Below are 18,845 nucleotides of genomic sequence, written 5' to 3'. Positions count from 1 at the left end.
TGATTTTTAGTGTCTGTTTTAGTTCAGTTCTTCTCCTGAAACTGTTTAAATGTTTCTTTCATGTAGAAGAGGAGATTTGTAATCTGTTAATGAATAATTCAGATTTAGGGTTTCAGCCATTTAAGATGCAAACAAGAGACGCTGCCCTCTGCAGACAAAGAGGTAGGCAAGATGTGCGTGTCCTCTTCTGGAATCTTATGGCTTTTTTGGTCATCTAGTGGAATTTGGAAGTTTTCTGGAATTTCAGTGCACACCTTGGGCTCTTCAGTTTGGCTTTTCCTTCCCGTGGATCATCCTGTCCAGTTGTGACCGAGTGTGAGGGAGTGGGGAGTCCACCCACTTGTGGTGAAAAAAGGAGCTATTATTTGTAGCTCTGTGATACTTTCTTTTCAGTGTAATCAAACAAAGAAGCATCAACCAGTATCCCTGGAGTTTCAGAATTAATGCCCACTGAGATGAAATTCTCTCCCACTCTCTCAGTGTTTGTTTTGTGGCACCTGCACAGGTAGAACTCACTGCACCATTTTGTATTTCTCAGTCATGATGTGTAGAATCTTTCTTTCTTTGTTCTCTTCCATAAGGAAAGGTGGGACTGGAGTTAAGGTTTCCAGAGAACGTGGCAGTAATTTAAATTTGGCAGTTTTGTACAGCATAGCTCAGCACAGAGGTAGAAAGGTGGTTTGTGGTCAAGGCTCTGGCAGTGCCTGGGAGCAGAGACCTGTGTCAGGAAAGAGGGATGGGGCTGTGGGAGAAGACTTTCCCAGTCCTTGGCCTCTGGAAAGTCTACCAACAAGGCAGCCAGTGAGGATGCTGAACCTGCATATGTGTCACCTCTAGTACCCCCTCAATCTTAATATTCTTCTGGGTATAATGTTCCATTTCAAGATAGATCTGTCCCTTCTGCTGCTGAGGACTTTTAGAGTTGTAATGTCGAAATAATTATGTTCTATGAATAAAACACTTAGTAATTGTTTAGGTAATTACAACACTTATATAGGTAATAAACATAGTCAATAAAGCTAGTTTAAAGGAACTAATTCCACCTGAAGCAGCTGACTTACAACTTCCTCATTTTAACATTACAATGTTACAATACAAGCTAATTAGAGAAAAAAGGGATTTTAAAAGTCCTCCCAAAATTTCTCCTCACCTCCAACTCTTTCTCCCACATGCCCAACCCTCACCCACACACATCACTCCAGTCCTGTCTCAGTTCCATGTTTTGCAGCACCTGACTGTTCCTCTGTGAGTCAGAGACTGCCGTGGAAAACCTCCCTGTGCCGAAAGCAGCCGACGTGACTCTGGGCTGACAGAGGAAACAGGCAAAGCTTGTGCCTTGTCAGAGCTTTTACTTTTCCTGTGCACACTTCATTCTAAATTCTCTGTCACTGCAGTCTTAAAAGCACACAACTCAGAAAAGTTCACATTAGAAGACACATTTTGCAAAAGTTAAAATGGGTTTTGTAAATACAAAGTGTATCCTACTGTGTGTTTTGCGGACGTTGGAATGATTGGAGCTTTTAATACTGTTTTTAAGGGTTTTAATAGCCAGTTTTGTGTTTTGGAAGGTAAGATTTAAAGTTCGTATTTTTACAATGATTAGAATTCAGCTTCAGAATGAATTGAGTCGAGTTAGCAGGTCAGTGGGGAAGAGAAGGGGAAGGGCCAGTATATTTTATTTAAAAGATTCTAAAATGGCGTGTCATGTCCCGTGTTAATTTGGGGCTGTTTGTGAGTTTCTGTTTTATTTGAAGGCGTAAAAGCCCTAAATACTCCAATGTAGTTTGGGGAGATGTTCCATCATCAGGGGTTGTGTATTGGTGTTATCACAAATATGTGAGTAAGCCAAGATGGAGGATCTGTGTTAGATTTTCCTTTAAAGACTAGCAAAACTCTAAGCCAAGAGCAAAACCATGAAACTGGGTGACTGACAGGTTTCTCATTGAGAATAAAAGAGGGCTGCACTATTCCAGAACCGTGGTCACTCCTGTGAGTGGCTTTCCCACAGAAGTAGTGTGGTCACCTTTATTGCTTGTCTGTGATTTTGATTTCAAGCTTGATTTCTTGCTCCTTTTATCTGCCTGAATGTATCATGTACCAGGGAGAGACAAGCACTTCATTTTGACTTCTTTAGTTTGTTATATGGCAAAAGAACACAGAGCCAGATATTTGCAGGCAATGCTTTTTATAGTAGCCAGAGATCAGTGTCCCTGCGCTGCTCAAAATTCACAGTATAAAATCGCTATTGCAGCTCTGTATCATTTGCTTGGTTTAAAATGATTTTTTAAAGTATGTCTGGTATTAAATTGCATGATCAACTGCTCTGAATAAAAAATAAAATAAAAAATAAAAAATAAAAAAAAAAAAAGAATAATTTTATATTACAACTCACTTCTGGAAGAGAGGTGTGCTCTTTACAGATGCTTTCAATACCAGATGGCAGGTTGTGTGTCTGCTTTACAGAGGCCTGGAGTTGTTTTTGCTGAGTTGAAAGAAGGATGTTTAAAAAAGAAGGAGGGAGGAAAGCTGAATTCCTCTGAGAAAAGCAAAAGCTGAAACGTGAGCTGCTGTGAGTTGTTGGAACTGTCAGCCCCGAGCAGGTATTGACAGGTAGCTCTGTGAAGACACCAACTGCTGTTCCAGTCCCGAGTGTCACAGGAAAGAAGTGAAACATTTGAGCATCCTGTGAGCAGGATCAGAGTCAAAATTACTGCCTTTTTGCTTAAGAACCTACCTCTCTAAAATTCCGAACACAAATCTCAGCTGGGGTGGTGCCTAAGTAGGCAAAACTCCAGCGCTGGATTTCTGTTCTTGCGTGTTAAATACCTGGGAACTGTTTTGCTGTAGATCTTCCTACAAGTGTATTTAAATAGGGCAGTGCAGTCCTCCCTCACCACCCTGCTCAGAACCCTGCAGCAGTTTGTCTTCCCATTGTTTGGGGCTTGTCTGGGGCCTGATTCGTTCCCTGAGCAATCACTGCTTCCCTAGTTCCTGCGGAAACTCGGTCTTGGGTTCAGAATTCCTTTTCTGTCTCGTGGGGTCGTGTCAGCTCCATCTACCTCTGTCCCTAAAATTTCTGTTACAAAGAATGTTGCCCATTTTTCCAGAGCAGTTGAGGAAGTGCCTGGTTCTGTGTTCTCCATGCTTAGGTTTAGGTTTACAAGCCACACACAAGCTGAAAAATGTACGAACTGTCTGAACCCTTATTTTATCTGGTTTTACAGATTAGTCTGTTCCTTCATACAGAAACTAGTATGAAGTATTAGTTTATTAATTCTTTTATCATCTGAAAGCCCTTTTATTAGTATTTTAAATTATTTACATAATTTTTTATTATTGTTAATGATGACAATTCTGTCATAATAATACAGTTTCAAAATGTATGTAATGATCTTTATTAATTGAAACCAATTCCACTGATTTGATGGCACTGGAGGGAGCTACAGACCATGAGGACAAGGTTCATAAAAATACTTTGTTGAAACACAATGAAAGGATATCCCATTAGGTTCACCTGTTTTAATTGCTCAGAGCAGCTTACAGTAAAAGAGCCATATACTTACAACATGCATAGGTTGTTTTGTATTAAAAATTACATCTGGAATTGAAGGAAGCTTTAATTTCTTGATTTGGAATCAAGTATGGGGGAATTTCAAACAAATTTGTATTCTGTAGAGGCACTCTTTAATCTCATTAAAAATTACTCATGTAGAAGTTTGCATAAATGACTTCTCTTAAACAGGCTCCTTAGTCTAAGTTAGTGGCAAATATTCTTAAACCTGTCTGAGAAGATCCCTATTGCCTGTGATGGATTTAAATTAGATTAGATTGTGAAAAATTTACAGTTTCTCTCCAAGTTCAGTCCCCACAGAGCACAGGAGTGATGCAGTCATGTTGGTTTCTTTGCTGTGTATAAGATCTGGGACTTAAGCTTGCAATTAAAAAAGGCTTAAAACAAAAATCCCTGAGTTTGTTCATAGATACAAACCTTTTCCCACCTTTCAGAAGATAGGCATGGCAAAAAGTATATTAAAAATATTAAGTTAGTAGAGTCTTCGAGAGTCACAGGAGGTTAAAACCATTTCCAGCATCAGGAAGAACAGAAATAGGGACAGGTAAAAATGAAGGCAGGCAAGCAAAATTCCTTTAAAGTGTAGAAAAGATAAAATACTCCATATCTAAGGCAGCTCTGATAGTTTTTTTTGCAAGAAACTGGCTCTTTAATTAGATCCTAGTCTGCTGTTTTCAGCCCACCAAAATTCACGAAGAAAAGTTAGAGAAGCGAGACGGAAAGCTAAGTGAAGTGGGAAGCTTGTTTTGTGTAAACATTTAATTGCTTCGTCTTTTCCCATGGTTTTTGTCTTCTTTTGCAGCCTTGTTAGAAGCAAAAATAAAAAAAAAGTTAATAGGGATTGCACCATGTTCCTTCCCACTCCTTCAACCCATGTTCCCGCCCCGGGCTTGCCCTGGGATCAGATCCTGGTGTAGTGATCTCATCCACACCGTTACCTTTCATTTCTGTTCCCAGCCTTGGCCTCGGAGCAGCTTAAGTAATGTGGGGTGGGGTGAGGGGCTGCTCGGGGTTGTTTAACATATATGGGCTTGTGTGGCGGGGGAGCCTTGGGGCCACGCGGGGGGAGCTGCTTTTAGTCACTCTGGTTTGGTGGTTGTGAGAGTGTGAAAACACCTTCCTACAGGTTTGCAAAGTAGGAGAGAAGGCAGCTGGAGCAGCCTCGGGTGCTTGGGGTCATGTTGGTTCTCGGTGGGGGGAGCTGTGCAGAACGGTTTCACGTGGGAGCTGGGAACGGGGCGTGGGATGTGGAGTGTGGGGTGAGCTGTGCCCTTGGTCAGGGTAAAGGAGCACAAATGATCTCCTTGCCCCCAAAACCACCACTGGAGGAGGAGGGATCCATAAGCAGCATCCAGTCAAGGTGAAGAGTTAATTCCAGAGGGGAACTGCTGGGTATCCTGGGGTCCCATGGAGGGCCTTCCAACAAAGCACCGGAATATTGGCCATGCTTGGGTTACCTCATGTAGTGTTTGTGCTCTGCAACCCTGTCCCCCTCATCTTCCTCCCAGACAAAGTTTGTCCATTACATGAGCCAGAAGGGACGATCTCGTAGTAAGGTATTGAACTGCTTTCTTAAAGAAGAAAAAAATATATGTAGTTCTTTTTTTACATAATTTTAACTCAAAACTTGCAGTTGGGAATAGGCTCTTAAAGTGACTTGGAGTATCTTTATAATAAACAATAAATCCTCCAGTGCATGTTATAAAGCACATTACCCAGAATACTTCTGTGAAAACTGCTGTTTCTGAAGCGTTCATTGTTCAGATGGCCGGGGAGCAAACTGGATGCGGGAAAAGGCAGGGGGAAGGGGAGGGAAGTTTACATACAGCTTTAAGCCTGGGTGGAAGTTACTCTACAATTTTTAGAAATGAAAATATCCATGTAGGGACCTAAAGGAATCCTGTGGGCTGATGGTGCAGTTTGCGTGGAGCGCGTGCACGGTGCCTTTATGGCAGACGGAAGATATTTTACTGTGGCTTAATGCTTATTATAGTCACAGTTTTTTGATCACCATCTGTGGTCTCTATTGGTTTTTGATAGAGCAACCAAGATTTTATATTTTGGGAGTGGTGTTTCTCTGTGTTGTGTCACGCTGACTGCTACTTCCAGTGTCTGAAATAACAAAACCTCACGACTTCAGTCTGATTCCTGAACTGCTGCTTTCCTGTACTGTAGAAAATATTGAGTCTCCTGATTATACAAATGTCTTCTGTTGGGTAATATTGACAAATACACTGAATAACATTTTTGACATAACATTCTGTTCCCACACAGATAATTTGGATGTAATTGAATGGGTTGATCAAGAGTCTGTGCTAAAAATACAACGTTTTCTCATCCACTAAGTGGAAGAAAATGCTCGCTCCAGAGGCGGTTTTGTCAAGTGGAGCCGTTTGGAGGTGGGATGGGTTATGCCGTGACTCCAGATCTGCCCCCCAAGTCTGAAGGCTCAGCTTGGGGCTGCCCTGGGCTGCAAACACAGCTGGTTTGTACCCTCGGCACAGCCCACAGAGCCCCTGCTGAGGGTCCAGGGGATGATGCTGAGGCAGAGCAGCTGTGGCTCCAGCCTGGCACCGGGCTTTGGGAACCACGTCCCGCTCCAGGCTCCTGGAGGCACCGAGCAGCCCGTGACTGATTTCAGTGGAGCAGAGCGCTCCAGCCCGTGCAGGATCCCGGCCAGGATGCCTGTCAGACCCGCAGGAGCACTTCAGTACACTTGAGCCAAAAACGTACAGAAATAGTTGTTTGGGGGGGGGGGGGAGTTTTGAAGATCTCTTTTCTTTCCTTCTGTTTTCCCTTATTTTAATGGTCTCCTGGGCAAAAGGCTGCATTGTTAGAGTTTCAAAAGCGGGATGGTTGTGCTGCAGATGGGAGGGCGGAGGGGGGGGTAAGAAAGAAAGAAAAATAGACCTTAGAGAAAGGCTGGCTGTTTAGCATGCAATAAAGTGACTTTTATACCTCTCCCAATCTCCTATCAAATAAATCTCGTGCTAACAAGCAATCAAACCCGTTTCCCTGCCCGCTGCTCCGTACAGCCCCAGCCACATTGTACCTTTCCAGCCTTTGAAACTGCCTGTGCCTATTTTTATTTGTCAGGCCGGGGCTGGGCTGGCCCCATTCCAGATGTGTCTCACAAGATTTGGTGCTGATGAGCTATTTATAGCCCTGTGGTTCCATTGTCATGGCAACCGTGCTAGAGGCCAAGGCGGCTGGGAGCTATTTCTGGACTTGTGCTGTAATGTAAAACTGATTGGGAAAGTTAGTGCATCCTCTAAGCCAGACTAACTTTAGACAGGCGGGGGGGGGGGGGGGTGAGGGGAAAGAGACAACTACAACCTCTTTAAATAGATTTTTCTCCTTCTCCTACCTTTTCCCCCATTTCCCTTTTCGATGGCTGGCAGGTTTTGGAGGGCTGCTTTGCCTTCTGCTGGGTTTGTCTCCGATTCATTCATGCCTCCCGGCGGATTACGCTGTTTTAATTAGGCAGTTTGGGAAGCTGGGTGTGTAACCAGCCTCGATTTTAGGGCAAGGTTGGAGCTTTGTGGAGACACAAAAGTAAGGGGGCTTTGCTGGGCGGGTCGAGGCTTTTCTTGTGGTAGTTGCTGGTTTTTATACCCCCCACTTTTAATAATCTATTTTTTGTGTGTGCTTCATGTTCTCCACGCCATATAAGGAACTGTAACCTTGATTACCACAAGATGATTCCAAATATATGGAGTCATACTTTTCAGCTTTCTCATTATTTGCTTCAAAATTAGACCCATGGTGCCCCTCCGCCTCCAAGTGGCTGGAATGCTCGAGGTTCTTCTGGAATTACAGCTGGGGCCGCTCTCAAAATCACTTTTCTGCGATATGTACGCATTAATACCATCTATAATTAAATTCTGAGCTTCAGAGTGTTCGTAAATCTTTTTGCGTGACTTGCTACTTCGATAAGGAAATTATAATAACCCCTTGACTTAGAATTGGAAACCAAAAATATATCTGCAGCTTCTTGGGTCGGTTTTCTGAAGAGTTGTCTTTTAGTTTACTTCTGTTCACGTCTTAGACTACATTTCAAGGTTCAAGTATAAATCTTGAATGGGATCCTTATGTTTGAGGACTGACATGCAGAATTTCGTTACAGGGACATCATATATGAGATGTTTTTAAATGCAATGTAGTGCTCTCCTAATTGTACCAGTAATACTGTTACAGTACTGTCCCCGTGTGCCCGTCCCTAAAGGCTTTTTTAATTTCCTAATTGTGAAGTAGTTACAGTAATTGCAAGGGTTTTGATGGCGTTTATTTTCTTCATCTAGTTTTGTTTAGGCAGAAAAAAAGGGCTGTGCCTTTCTGAACAGTTTCAGTCGTCCAGTAACGTGGTCGTGACATGTCTTCAGCGGCCAAATAATAGAAAATATCATTATATCTTAAAAAAAAAAAACAAACAAAAGACTATTAATGTCCCAGTTTTAATTTTTAACTTTATTTTGAAGAAAAACCTGATAAGTTTGGTTTCACACAGTCCGCCTTTTCAGGATACCATAAATGCTAACAGCATAGCTGAAGAAAGAATTTATCAAGTAGTTAACTGTTGAGCTTTTAAAAAGCTGTTGCTGAATAACATAAAGGATTATGGCAAGGGCTAGAAAAGGGAGTAAAGTAGAAGTAAAGCATGATCTGTTCTGAAAAATAAAAAGTACACTCATGTTTATAATAAACATTGTTAATGTTCAGTTAAATTTCAGCTTAAAACTACTTTAGGGAGAGTTGTGTTAGCTTTGTAGTCCTGATAAGGTATAGATAAATAAATAAAAATCTGGGCATTTGCACAGTTTGGTCTTTGGGGAGATCAGTAAACAAATATTAATTTCTTTCTGGACATAGAAACTTGAATTGGAAAGACTGTTTTAGAGGTGATCAGGGTAAATGCAACTGTAATTCTTAGTGAAATCTTGATAATTCTTAGTAATATTCTGGTGGTCTCTTAGTAATATCTTGGTAGAAACACATGACTCAGTGGAAATGAAAATTTCCACTGACTCAAGGGACTCTGGGCAATTAACTCACTGCCTGAGTGCCTGCCTTTAAAGCAGGGTTATTGCAAGGTGTGCGTTTCGGGTGCGATGGTGGAGGCAGGAAATGCAGCCTGAATGAAGGCAGGCAGGAGTTGGGAGAGTGATTTAATGTCTGTAAAATACCTGGAGGCTTTCAGAGACAAGTAACTTCACAAATACGGAGATCTAGTACTGCTGTTGAGGGTTATGAACAAATACTGTCTTTAGTTGGGATTGAAATTTTGATTTCTTGATTTGAAGTGTCTTATTGACACCAAAGATGACATCTTAGTGTGTCTTTTAACAGAGACATTTTGTATGCTAATTCAAGTTATGACTTGACCAGAAAAAAAACAAAAAAACCTGATGGAAATAAAGCTCTTCAAATATAGGTGTGTTGTCAGTTTGAAGAGACCTTTCCAGTGTTGTTCTAGACTGAAAACAAAAGCTCTTCTTCACAAAGCAAAAAAAAAAAAGAAAAATCATTGTCTGCCAACCGTTTCGTCAGATCACAGAGAGTAAGATTTTATTGAAGTTTATTGAAAAGGCTGTCAGGAAATGCTGAAGAAAAGGCAGTGTGAGGTCCCCCTCCCGGGCTTCCCCGAACGGTGGAGTTGTGTTGGTTTTGGGGTGGAAGGTTCCGTGTGTTCCACACCTTTCCAGGAGTTAAAACAAGCACAGGCTGCAGCTCTTTGTCTGGCAGCAGCACTGTTCATTCAGGAAATTCCCCCCACACAGGGGTAAAGCAACTCTCTCTGTGTGAAAGAACTCCAGAATAAATCAGGTACCGGCATATAGCTTGATGTGAAATTGGGACGTGGTTTTGACATAATAGGCTTCATAAAAATTTGGAAAGAATTGGGAATATATGTATGACTTAATTACTTTGACCTGCAGGAGCTAAGGAAAACCTCTGTGTATCTCTCTATATGAATCTGTTTCCTCAGAGCACCCTTAAAATGAAAGACACTTCATTTGTCCCAAAGATCTGTTTAAAAACATTCTCATGTGTTTTTCCTTCCCTAAGATAAATTCAAGGGACTCAAAAATAAAGCATGTTTTTTTTTATTTGAGATAGTTTTAATGTTTTGTTAATACCTTGCATTTTACTATCACAGACACACATTTACTGCTTATCCTAGAGATGCTTCTTCTCAGTGTTGCTGACTACAAATAACCTAAAGTCTTCTTTTTTTCTTTTTTTTGTTAGCATGTGTCACGGTAGGATCAACGTTTTATAACACAGGCAAAAGTGCCTCATACTACGTGACAGTATTTTGCAGAGCAGTAGCTGATCCTGCTTTTTAGTCATGTCCAGAATCTGGCCCTAAGTGAGAATTGGCAGCGATGCTGAATGAATTATTTGCTTTCTGGAAAATAGCTTTTCCATACAATCTCTGGGAAAATTTTACAGGAGCAAAAAACTGCCTCTGTAACTCGGTGCAAGACCTGCTCGCAGTGTAAAATTTGGGTTCGTGGTTTGACAGTTTTATTTGAATTATTTCACCAAGGTCACTTCTATTTCTCCCTGTAAGTTCACTGCTGACACAGTAGATGGTGGGCACTTCTCCAGCAGGCTTAGAACAATCTCTCACAGCAGTGAATTCTGCACACAAAGTAGTACTCAAGTGGCCTCACTTGTGTTTTGGGTAGAGCATAGCAAGAATTAAAAATAGAAATTAATGATGGTGAGTTTGTGTTTATTTTGAATTAGGCTTTGTTCTCATCTGACTGGATTATTAGTTTAATTTACTGGATAAATTGTTTGGTCTTGACTCACATTGACTGAGAAGCCTCTGAACACAGTGTATTGATCTTTTCTGAACTCCCGCTGTTGCTCCTTATTTTAGGTGTATCAGACTGGATCAGATTTCTGCTCCTCTTTTCTCCTTACGGACACATTTATTTTTCCACTGACCAGCTGAAAGAGTAATCCCCTTTCTTTGCGTTTGAGCAAAAAATCAAACTGGTTTTTAATGCCTTTAGCCCTTTCTAAGGGACAGACTTTTATGAGCAGGCACACGGGAGGAAACCTTTATTTAACATATCGCTTTGCTCCATTTTCCCTAAAATGCCACTGGAAGCAGGGGGGGTTTTCTGGTAACTATCACACAGTGAAAGACTTCCTTCTCCAACGAGTATTGTTACGAGTATCAGATGTTACTGAATGTTGGAACTTGTTTTGGGGGGGAAGAAGAAATGTTTATTCCATCCGAACTTGTTTTACCTGGCATGAACATTGCTGTTGGAATTCATCTCAAGTACAGTACTGCTGCTCCTATGTGGCTGATGTTTTTCAAGGAAATCATAGGCCTAAAAATAGTCTGCATAAACAACAGTAAGAGGTTTGTACTTTCAGTTCCAGGTTTTAGCAATATCTTGTTGTTATTTTCTAATTTTCAGTTTCCAAAATCCATTAAGCTGATTAGCAGAGTGTTTAAAAATAAAACAAAACAAAACAAGCAAAAAAAAAAAAAAAAGACAACCCAAAACAAAACCAAAAATTCACCTCTTGTGGAACCCAGCAGAAAATGTTCTGCTTGGATAAATTCATACAGAAAGGCTGGCTCATTGCTGTAATCACCTTTGTGTATCTTGATGAACATGTTCTGTTCAGAACATTTTCCAAGCATCATCCAACTTGTGAAATTGCCACGTGATTCTGAAACTGTGCTCTTAGGGGAGAGTATGGGGTGGAAACACATGCTGGTTGGAGCTCATGGTTGTTGCACGTATTTAACATCCTCTGGGTACTGAACAAAGAGTTTTATTTCTTCCCTTCGGATTAAAAAAAAAAAAGAAAAAGAAAATTACTTAACAGCCTGGAATAGATGAGGAAAAAATCCCGCTTGCAAATTGCAGAGCACAGTTTGTCATCGTTTAATCCTTGCATGTTTGTCCCTGTGTCACGTTGCAGGATGGAAATGGATCTTTGCACTACGTCTCATGGTTTTTGTGGAGTGTTTATTAAGATACGTTTTGATGTGTTTAAAATTCTGGAATTCAGAGTAAAGAAAAATTAGTTTTCATGTGTGTCTGAAACAAGATCATCTAGTTCCTGGTGAAAAGGACATTACACTGAAGTTGTTAAAATATACAATTATTTCCCCCCTTTCCCCTGCTTCTCCTTTGGTGTTTTAGGAAATCAGTTGGGCAGAGGGGGCTGGGACTGGGGTCTGAGTCCTGTGCTGGTGTTACTGGGGGTTGAGTTTTTGATTCACAGATCTGGGACGTGGCTCCCTTTACCCCCTTGGAATTGTTGCCTGTAGCTGTAGTTAGTGCACATGGAGAGAAGGGAAAACTCACCTTTCCTTTGTGATTTCTGCTTCAGAGAGAAAACAATTCATGCGAAGGAATTTCAAAGGGAACTTGAAGTGTATTGGTTTAAAGACTGATTAATCATTAATGTGATGGGTAAAGGCACTGCTGAGCTGGAGGGTGGCTGAGCACTTTGTGTCCCTGCCGAGTGCCTGGTGTTGGACAGTGGGACTGGGGGGCAAAAACCATAAAATCTGCATCCCGAGCTGCTGCTTTGCCACGTCTTTGAGTCTCGTAGTAACACCACAATAAAACAGAGTTAACGAGTTGCTTCCTTGAGATTTTTGCTCTTTGAGTCGAAGAGAAAGATAATTAGGAGGTTGTAGTTAATTGGTAAAAAAATTTAAAAGACTCCAGGGTATCCTCTTCAGGTAATACCTAATGAATTTGAATGAAATATATGTTTTAATACCCATTTAGCCTACGGCGGCTGCTGCTGCTCCAGAAAGTAAATTGAAACACTGATACCGAATTGACAGGAAAATCAGTATTTCCTTGCACTTAACTGAACTTGTGCTGAAATTGGTTTGGGGATTTCATTTATTTAAAGAATTACAGTGATGATAAGTTGTTTAAAAATAGTTGTTTTTCTTTCAGGAAAACTACACGTAGGCAATTCACCTGAGTCATTGCCTTACTGTGAGCAGTAGCAGGTTATAGTGTAGGATTTATAGGAATAAATGACCTAAATTAAACTCCTGGTGTGTTTGTGGCGGAGGGAGCCGGCGGGAGGGGCTGGAGTGAGATTCCCAGATGGATTAATTAAACTGCGCTCGGCCCTCTGCTGGCTCGTGCTGGGAAAGCACGACCAGTGACCCGAGTTAAACAATTTCAGTGTATGATTTTTCAGCATTCTGAGAGCATTAAAATACACCAAAATTTACCTGGCAACTGCCTGTTACTAAAGCATTGAGTAGTTTGTCTTGCTTGAGAATGACAATTTCTCTTTTTCTTTCCTCTCCCCAGTTTTCTAGACAAGATTGACATAGTCAAGCAGAACGAGTACACCCCGTCTGACCAGGTATGCAAAGAAATAACACCATTTATCTGCCCCCCATCGGCCTTTATATTTTATAATCATCATTTTATAATTGCCATTTGTGGCACTAACATGGGTATTGCCATGCCCTGTGTATATTTAGTATTCCAGTAAAAATTGCTTTGTTGTTTGGATTATGTTTATACATATAAATGGCTGTGAAATCTGACTTACAAGACTTACATCACACCCTGTGTCACTTAACACTCAAATGCTGTCCCTGGTTTTGCAGTGCAGCATCCACTGTCAGCATGGAATAAAAGGGGTTTATTTCCACTGAAAAATTACAAAGTATATGTGTTGAATCGATGACTTTCCCTTTATGCTCTAGGATCTTCTCAGATGCAGAGTTTTGACATCGGGAATTTTTGAAACCAAGTTTCAGGTGGATAAAGTAAATTTTCAGTAAGTATCCTTATTTTTTCTCTTTATTTTGGGTGGTTTTTATTTCGTAATACAATACAGACAAGTACTAGGGTAAATTGGAGGACAGCCTACCATATAGTCATTGAGACTTCTGTATTTCTCAAGTAGCTATTTAGTAGAAAGCAAGTATGTTATGATTCTTTAATTTAGTAGTCTGGCTTGAAAAGGAAATGCAGGTTGGTGTGCAATTTTTTTCTTAATTTTAAATTGCAAAGAACAAAATGGTTTAAATCATATTACCTCTGTGTGCGTACATTGATGGACTGTTTACCTGTTCAGGTTCTCGTCATCCTTGATTCCTCTTAGCTTCTATGCCACAGAAGTCCTAAAATTTCTCACCTTTTTTAATTGCATTCGGGGAGGGAAAACAAAAATAAAGACACAAATAAACAAACAAACAAAACCAACACAAAGTGTATTCTGACTGGATTTGTGTTTTTTTTTTTTTTCTCAGTATGTTTGATGTTGGAGGGCAACGAGATGAACGCCGGAAATGGATCCAGTGTTTTAATGGTAGGATCAGAATTTCTGTTTGCTTTATAAAATAGTTCTCTGCAAGGCTGTAATGCCCAGTCTGAATTTTCTCACTGTGTAAAAGCCACCATCTTTTCCATGTAGCTTGATAAGGAGTTACCTGAACAGTCATAAGGGTTGGATTTTTTTTGACATGTACACTTCTGTAACTGCATAGACCATCTTCAGGGAGAGGAGTTAAAGTTTGATAACTCAAGCTTGTCCATTTTCTCTGGCTTTTCTCTCTTCCTTTAATTGTTTTTTTTTTAATGGTGGTGGTGTGCATTATTTGCCACCTATGTGAGTGCAAATTCCAACTATGTTCTGTCTTCCATATGAAGGTTTGTATGTATGTGCAAAATACAGAACTGCAGGATCATTATTATATGCACAAAGTCAGAATATCACATTTTGGGATATAATTGCAGCCACACTGCTATGCCATGGTGCTTCTTTCCAAATCAGCACTGACCCAGTAATGCAGAGTGAGGCTATAGGGAAAATCTGAATGGTTAGACCTGGTGTCATTTATGGTGAGATCTGGAGTCTCTCAACACCAGTGACCCCATCAGTTTAGTTCAGGTGTCAATGTTTTGAACTGCCACACAATTGAAATTAGGCAGTTTTGTGCCTGTCATGAAGTGTGACAAGTACCTTCACTGCAGCTGTTTTTTACTCTGTATATTGTTTAGAAATGAAACCTTTCTCCACGCATTTTCTTGAAGCTAGAGGTAGTGGATTTTTTTTCCCCTTTGTTGTTCGGACAAAATATGATTGAAATTATGCAAAAGTCCATCTTTTTGTAGAAAAGCTACATTGAGATCTTACAGAATAAATAAAGCAGAATACAACTTGGAATTCATGGTATATTGCTGCCGTTGCTATCAGAGTATCACCTGAACATTGTGTGTATGTGTGGAACTACTGTGCAGTATTTTCTCCTGTGCTATTAATAACAGATTTGTTTGGGTTTTACCTCTGCTCCTTCCTCTTCCTGTTACCTCATGGTCTGACTCATCTCTTCTGCTGCTGATGCCTGAGGTAGATGAGCCTGGAAGTCAGTCAGTGTAGAGTCTGGAGCAGCACAGAAACACGGAGATTGGATTCTGTGATCCTGGGAATACCTCCCAGGAAAGAGAGGGACCTCCAAGTGTAGCACACTATAGGGACTGAAGCAATTAACCATGAATTCAACTGTCATTATTACTGTTCACACAAATCACAAGTGCTCTTTGTTCTGAGGTCTTCTCCTGAGGGCCTCCCTGTCCTTTCCTGACAGCTCGGAGTTGTTTCTGATTTTCTTTACACATTTTAAATCTTCTTTAAATTCTCCTCTTGGCTTTCTTCAGTTTGTCCCTCTTGCTTCAGTTCCTTCCTCTTCTACATTTTCTGTCATTTTGTCAGCTTCTGTTCTGGGCCCTGACTTGTCTGTCTTCCATGGTCTCTTCACTTTCTTTTTTGATTTCTGGTACTTAGAAAGCCGCCAGCAGCAGCATCCCAGCCTGCTCTCCGCATGGAGCTGGAAGTCTGGCACCTTTTTATAGAACTTTGGGATTCCTGGATGTTTCTCTGAAGTTTGGTAATAACCAAAGGGTGTTTCTTGGTTTAGATGTCACTGCTATCATATTCGTGGTGGCGAGCAGTAGCTACAACATGGTTATACGAGAGGACAATCAGACCAATCGGCTCCAAGAAGCACTAAACCTCTTCAAGAGTATCTGGAACAACAGGTCTGTGGATTGAAGTTTTGTTGCTCATATCACTGAAATTGCTGATCCTGTCCTACGCTACAGTCACAACTTGTGGATGGCCCTGGCTGGGACAGGGTTCATTTTCTCCGTAACAGTCCATATGGTGCCGTGGTTTAGGTTTTACCCAAACAATGCTGATAACATACTGATCTTGGAGCTGTTGCTGAGCAGTGTTTACAGAGCATCAAGGCCTTCCCTGTTCCTCACTCTGCCCCTGCAGTGAATCCGTTGGGGGTGTGCAGTAGGTTGGCAGGGGACACAAGTGGGCAGATCCAGACTGACTGGAGGGATGGTCTGTACCACGTAACTGAGAGGCAAAACAGGGGATTTGGGGAGGTTAGTCAGCGTGCTGGGATTGGTCTGCCCACAGGAGAAGGGGAGTGATGGCCTTTGCATCACTTGTTTTGTTTTCTCCTCTCTTCCACTTACCTTTCACTTGTTAAACAGTCATTACTTATGGCTGGAGTAATTAAAGCAGTGCCAGAGCAGTGCACTGAGCAGAGTGTGCTCCCCTGGGTGGGTGATGGGTTTGGATCAGCAGCACAGACCAACCTCAGGGTGTGCACCCCTGGAATTCACCCTCAGGATTCAGGTTTAAAAGGAACCTTTCCAAATTATCTCAGTGTGTTGCATTCTTGTCTCCAGCCCTGGGTTCAGTTTCTGTATGATCCAGGCTGTGCCTTCTCACAGTGTGTGGTTCCCATTTTCCACAGGTGGCTACGGACCATTTCAGTAATCCTTTTCCTGAATAAACAAGATTTGCTAGCAGAGAAAGTTTTGGCAGGGAAATCTAAAATTGAAGACTACTTTCCAGAATTTGCTCGCTACACTACACCAGATGATGGTAAGATTTTTAAGTTTTATTTACAATTTATCGTTTCTTTGTTAATCACATTTGTAATGTTTTTGCTAGCTTCAGCTAAGACTTGAAAACTTGTAAGTAGATGTAAAGTTCATTGTCTTTCAGTCAAACTTTACTGTTAAATTTTAAGTATTAATAATGAGAGAATCCTGCCTTCTACACATTTAATAAATTAATAATTTAATCATGACAGAAACCTGTTACTTTGGTGTTGACCACAGTCTGACATTTTGGCACTGATGTGTCCTTTGGATTCCCCCTAATGCTACCCATGCCAAATGATTGGTACTGTGGCCCCTGTAATATTCCTTTGTTCTCTTGAAATCTTGCTGTTTTAAACAATGTTATGATTTGTCTTACCTCACAGTCAGTTTTGCCAAGTATATTTCTATCAGACATGAGCAGAAAACAGAGCAAGTTTAAGATTTTTAGGTGCTATTACCAGAAAATATCTGTTTTAATACGATACTTATTTCATTGTTAATCAGCAACACCAGAGCCTGGTGAGGATCCCAGAGTTACAAGGGCCAAGTATTTTATTAGAGACGAGTTTCTTGTAAGTATTTCCTTTCTTTTGGTATTTCTTACCTGATTCTCCTCAAACCTAAACTCTTGAGCACTTTCTGCTATTGCAAAATGCTGTCACTTCTTGTGTTGTTTATATTTAACAGCCACACTGCATAAAACAGTTGTGTTTAAGAGCTTTACTGCTTTTTCTCAGCTGCTTTTTGGGTATTTGCTTGTACATAATTCATAATTCAATAGCAAAAGAATGGGTGAGAATTAAGAAACCTCAAATAGAATCTAGAATGAAGTCCTACTCTTACTAACAGGGCCAGATTTTTCTTCCATGCATTACTTCTAAAGATAGAGACTAATCAAAAGATGCATCATCTGTCAAATATAATGTTCTTTTTTTATTATCTTTCCCATTACTGGTCAGAAAAAAAAATTATTATTTTTTTTTTTTTTTATATTTTTACAATTACATATAGTGGTGAGCCTGGGAATCAAATTATGGACTCATTTTAAAATGGAGCAAAATAAAATGTTGAGGGAGGTTTTTTGTAAGTGTAAAGCAGGGATAAAATTGCCTTGTACAGGAAGGCAAAATCCTACTTTTTCTCATGGCTGGAATGACTAGGAGCTGTGTTGCCAAATTCACCGGAACTGCTTATTAATAATGGCACTTTTTTGAGCTCTCATTCTACTCTGAAATTCTCCAGTTTGCAGTGACCTTCTCACCTTGTAATTCTGCTCATTTTAAATGTCATGGTTTAGGTGAGAGGGTGTCAAGCTGTGGGTGTTCCACCACTCAGTCCCACCCTGCGAAGACACAACTCACACAGAGGCCTCTTCACCTCCGCTCGGCTGTGTTTTGGGAACGTGGAGGGGGGTTTGTCCGGTCACTTTTATTTTCACCCATTTATTTGAAGTCTCTCTCTTTTACTTTCCATAGAGAATCAGCACAGCAAGTGGAGATGGAAGGCACTACTGCTACCCTCACTTCACGTGTGCCGTGGACACAGAGAACATCCGAAGGGTTTTCAATGACTGTCGGGACATTATTCAGCGCATGCACCTTCGCCAATACGAGTTGTTGTGATGGAGAGCACTTTTTTCTGTGTTTTGGACTCCTTATTCCTTATTAAAACAAAAAAAAAAAAAAAAAAAAAAAAAAAAAAAAAAAAAAAAAAGAAAGAAAGAAAAAAAAACACCCTTGCCCACATAGGGTGGAAGAGAACTGTTTGAATCTCCCATTGATTTGCACCCCTCAACTTTTTCTCCTTGCTGGACAATAGCAGCACTTCTAAGCTTGCTTCTGTACCCCTCGGACAGTTTGAGATGGCCCCTAACACTTAAAAAAGGCCATTTCCATGAGGATTCCCTAACACTGTTATTAACAAAAAAAGGAAAAAAAAAAAAAAGAAATAAAAACTAATTAATTAAAAGCCCTGAATGTGGAGCACCTGAAAGAATTGGGAATGAAAAAAAAATTTTAAAGATAAAACAAAAATTGGGGGAGAGAAAACCTTAGGTAATTTAGCACTGTTGTGGGCATAATCCTATAACCCGTGATCTCCACTTTGTATCACTCACTGCATCCGAGTAACGAAGGTGCCAAGTCACAGACCAAGTTTGAAGACAGACCCTTGAGTTTGGTTCTCTTGACTGTAAATGTGGCTTTGGGCGGAAATACTGACAATTCTCCAACAGAACCTAGACAGTGCAAAAACCAACTGCTACCTTTCAGAAGGGTATTTTTAAAACCAGTCTTGGTGGTCTAAAGACAACCATGGACATTTATGAATCGAACTGCGTATGG

At 40.7% G+C, this 18,845-nt stretch overlaps 1 protein-coding gene across 4 annotated transcripts in view; it reads left to right on the top strand.

Annotated features, from left to right (window-relative positions):
• Window positions 1–18,845, top strand: part of GNAS (GNAS complex locus) — a 140,439-nt gene that overhangs the window by 120,722 nt on the left and 872 nt on the right. For 2 of the 4 annotated variants that reach the window (XM_027881226.1, XM_027881229.1), the window contains exons 6-13: window positions 12,895–12,949; window positions 13,299–13,372; window positions 13,848–13,906; window positions 15,516–15,636; window positions 16,371–16,501; window positions 17,008–17,075; window positions 17,979–18,181; window positions 18,222–18,845. The exon at window positions 18,222–18,845 is cut by the window's right edge and continues 872 nt beyond it. In XM_027881226.1, the coding sequence (XP_027737027.1) occupies window positions 12,895–12,949; window positions 13,299–13,372; window positions 13,848–13,906; window positions 15,516–15,636; window positions 16,371–16,501; window positions 17,008–17,075; window positions 17,979–18,125 (655 nt within the window). In that variant the 3' untranslated portion in view covers window positions 18,126–18,181; window positions 18,222–18,845. Of the gene's footprint in view, window positions 1–12,894; window positions 12,950–13,298; window positions 13,373–13,847; window positions 13,907–15,515; window positions 15,637–16,370; window positions 16,502–17,007; window positions 17,076–17,978; window positions 18,188–18,221 lie in introns of all 4 variants that reach the window. The other 2 variants (XM_027881228.1, XM_027881227.1) reach the window with 2 other exon arrangements.

The sequence above is a fragment of the Empidonax traillii genome, unplaced genomic scaffold (assembly GCF_003031625.1).
Source record: "Empidonax traillii isolate 1590-97213 ecotype Southwest subspecies unplaced genomic scaffold, ASM303162v1 scaffold86:size2944007, whole genome shotgun sequence".
NCBI classification, from domain to species: Eukaryota; Metazoa; Chordata; class Aves; order Passeriformes; family Tyrannidae; genus Empidonax; species Empidonax traillii.
This window is presented reverse-complemented; position numbering and strand designations above follow the sequence as displayed.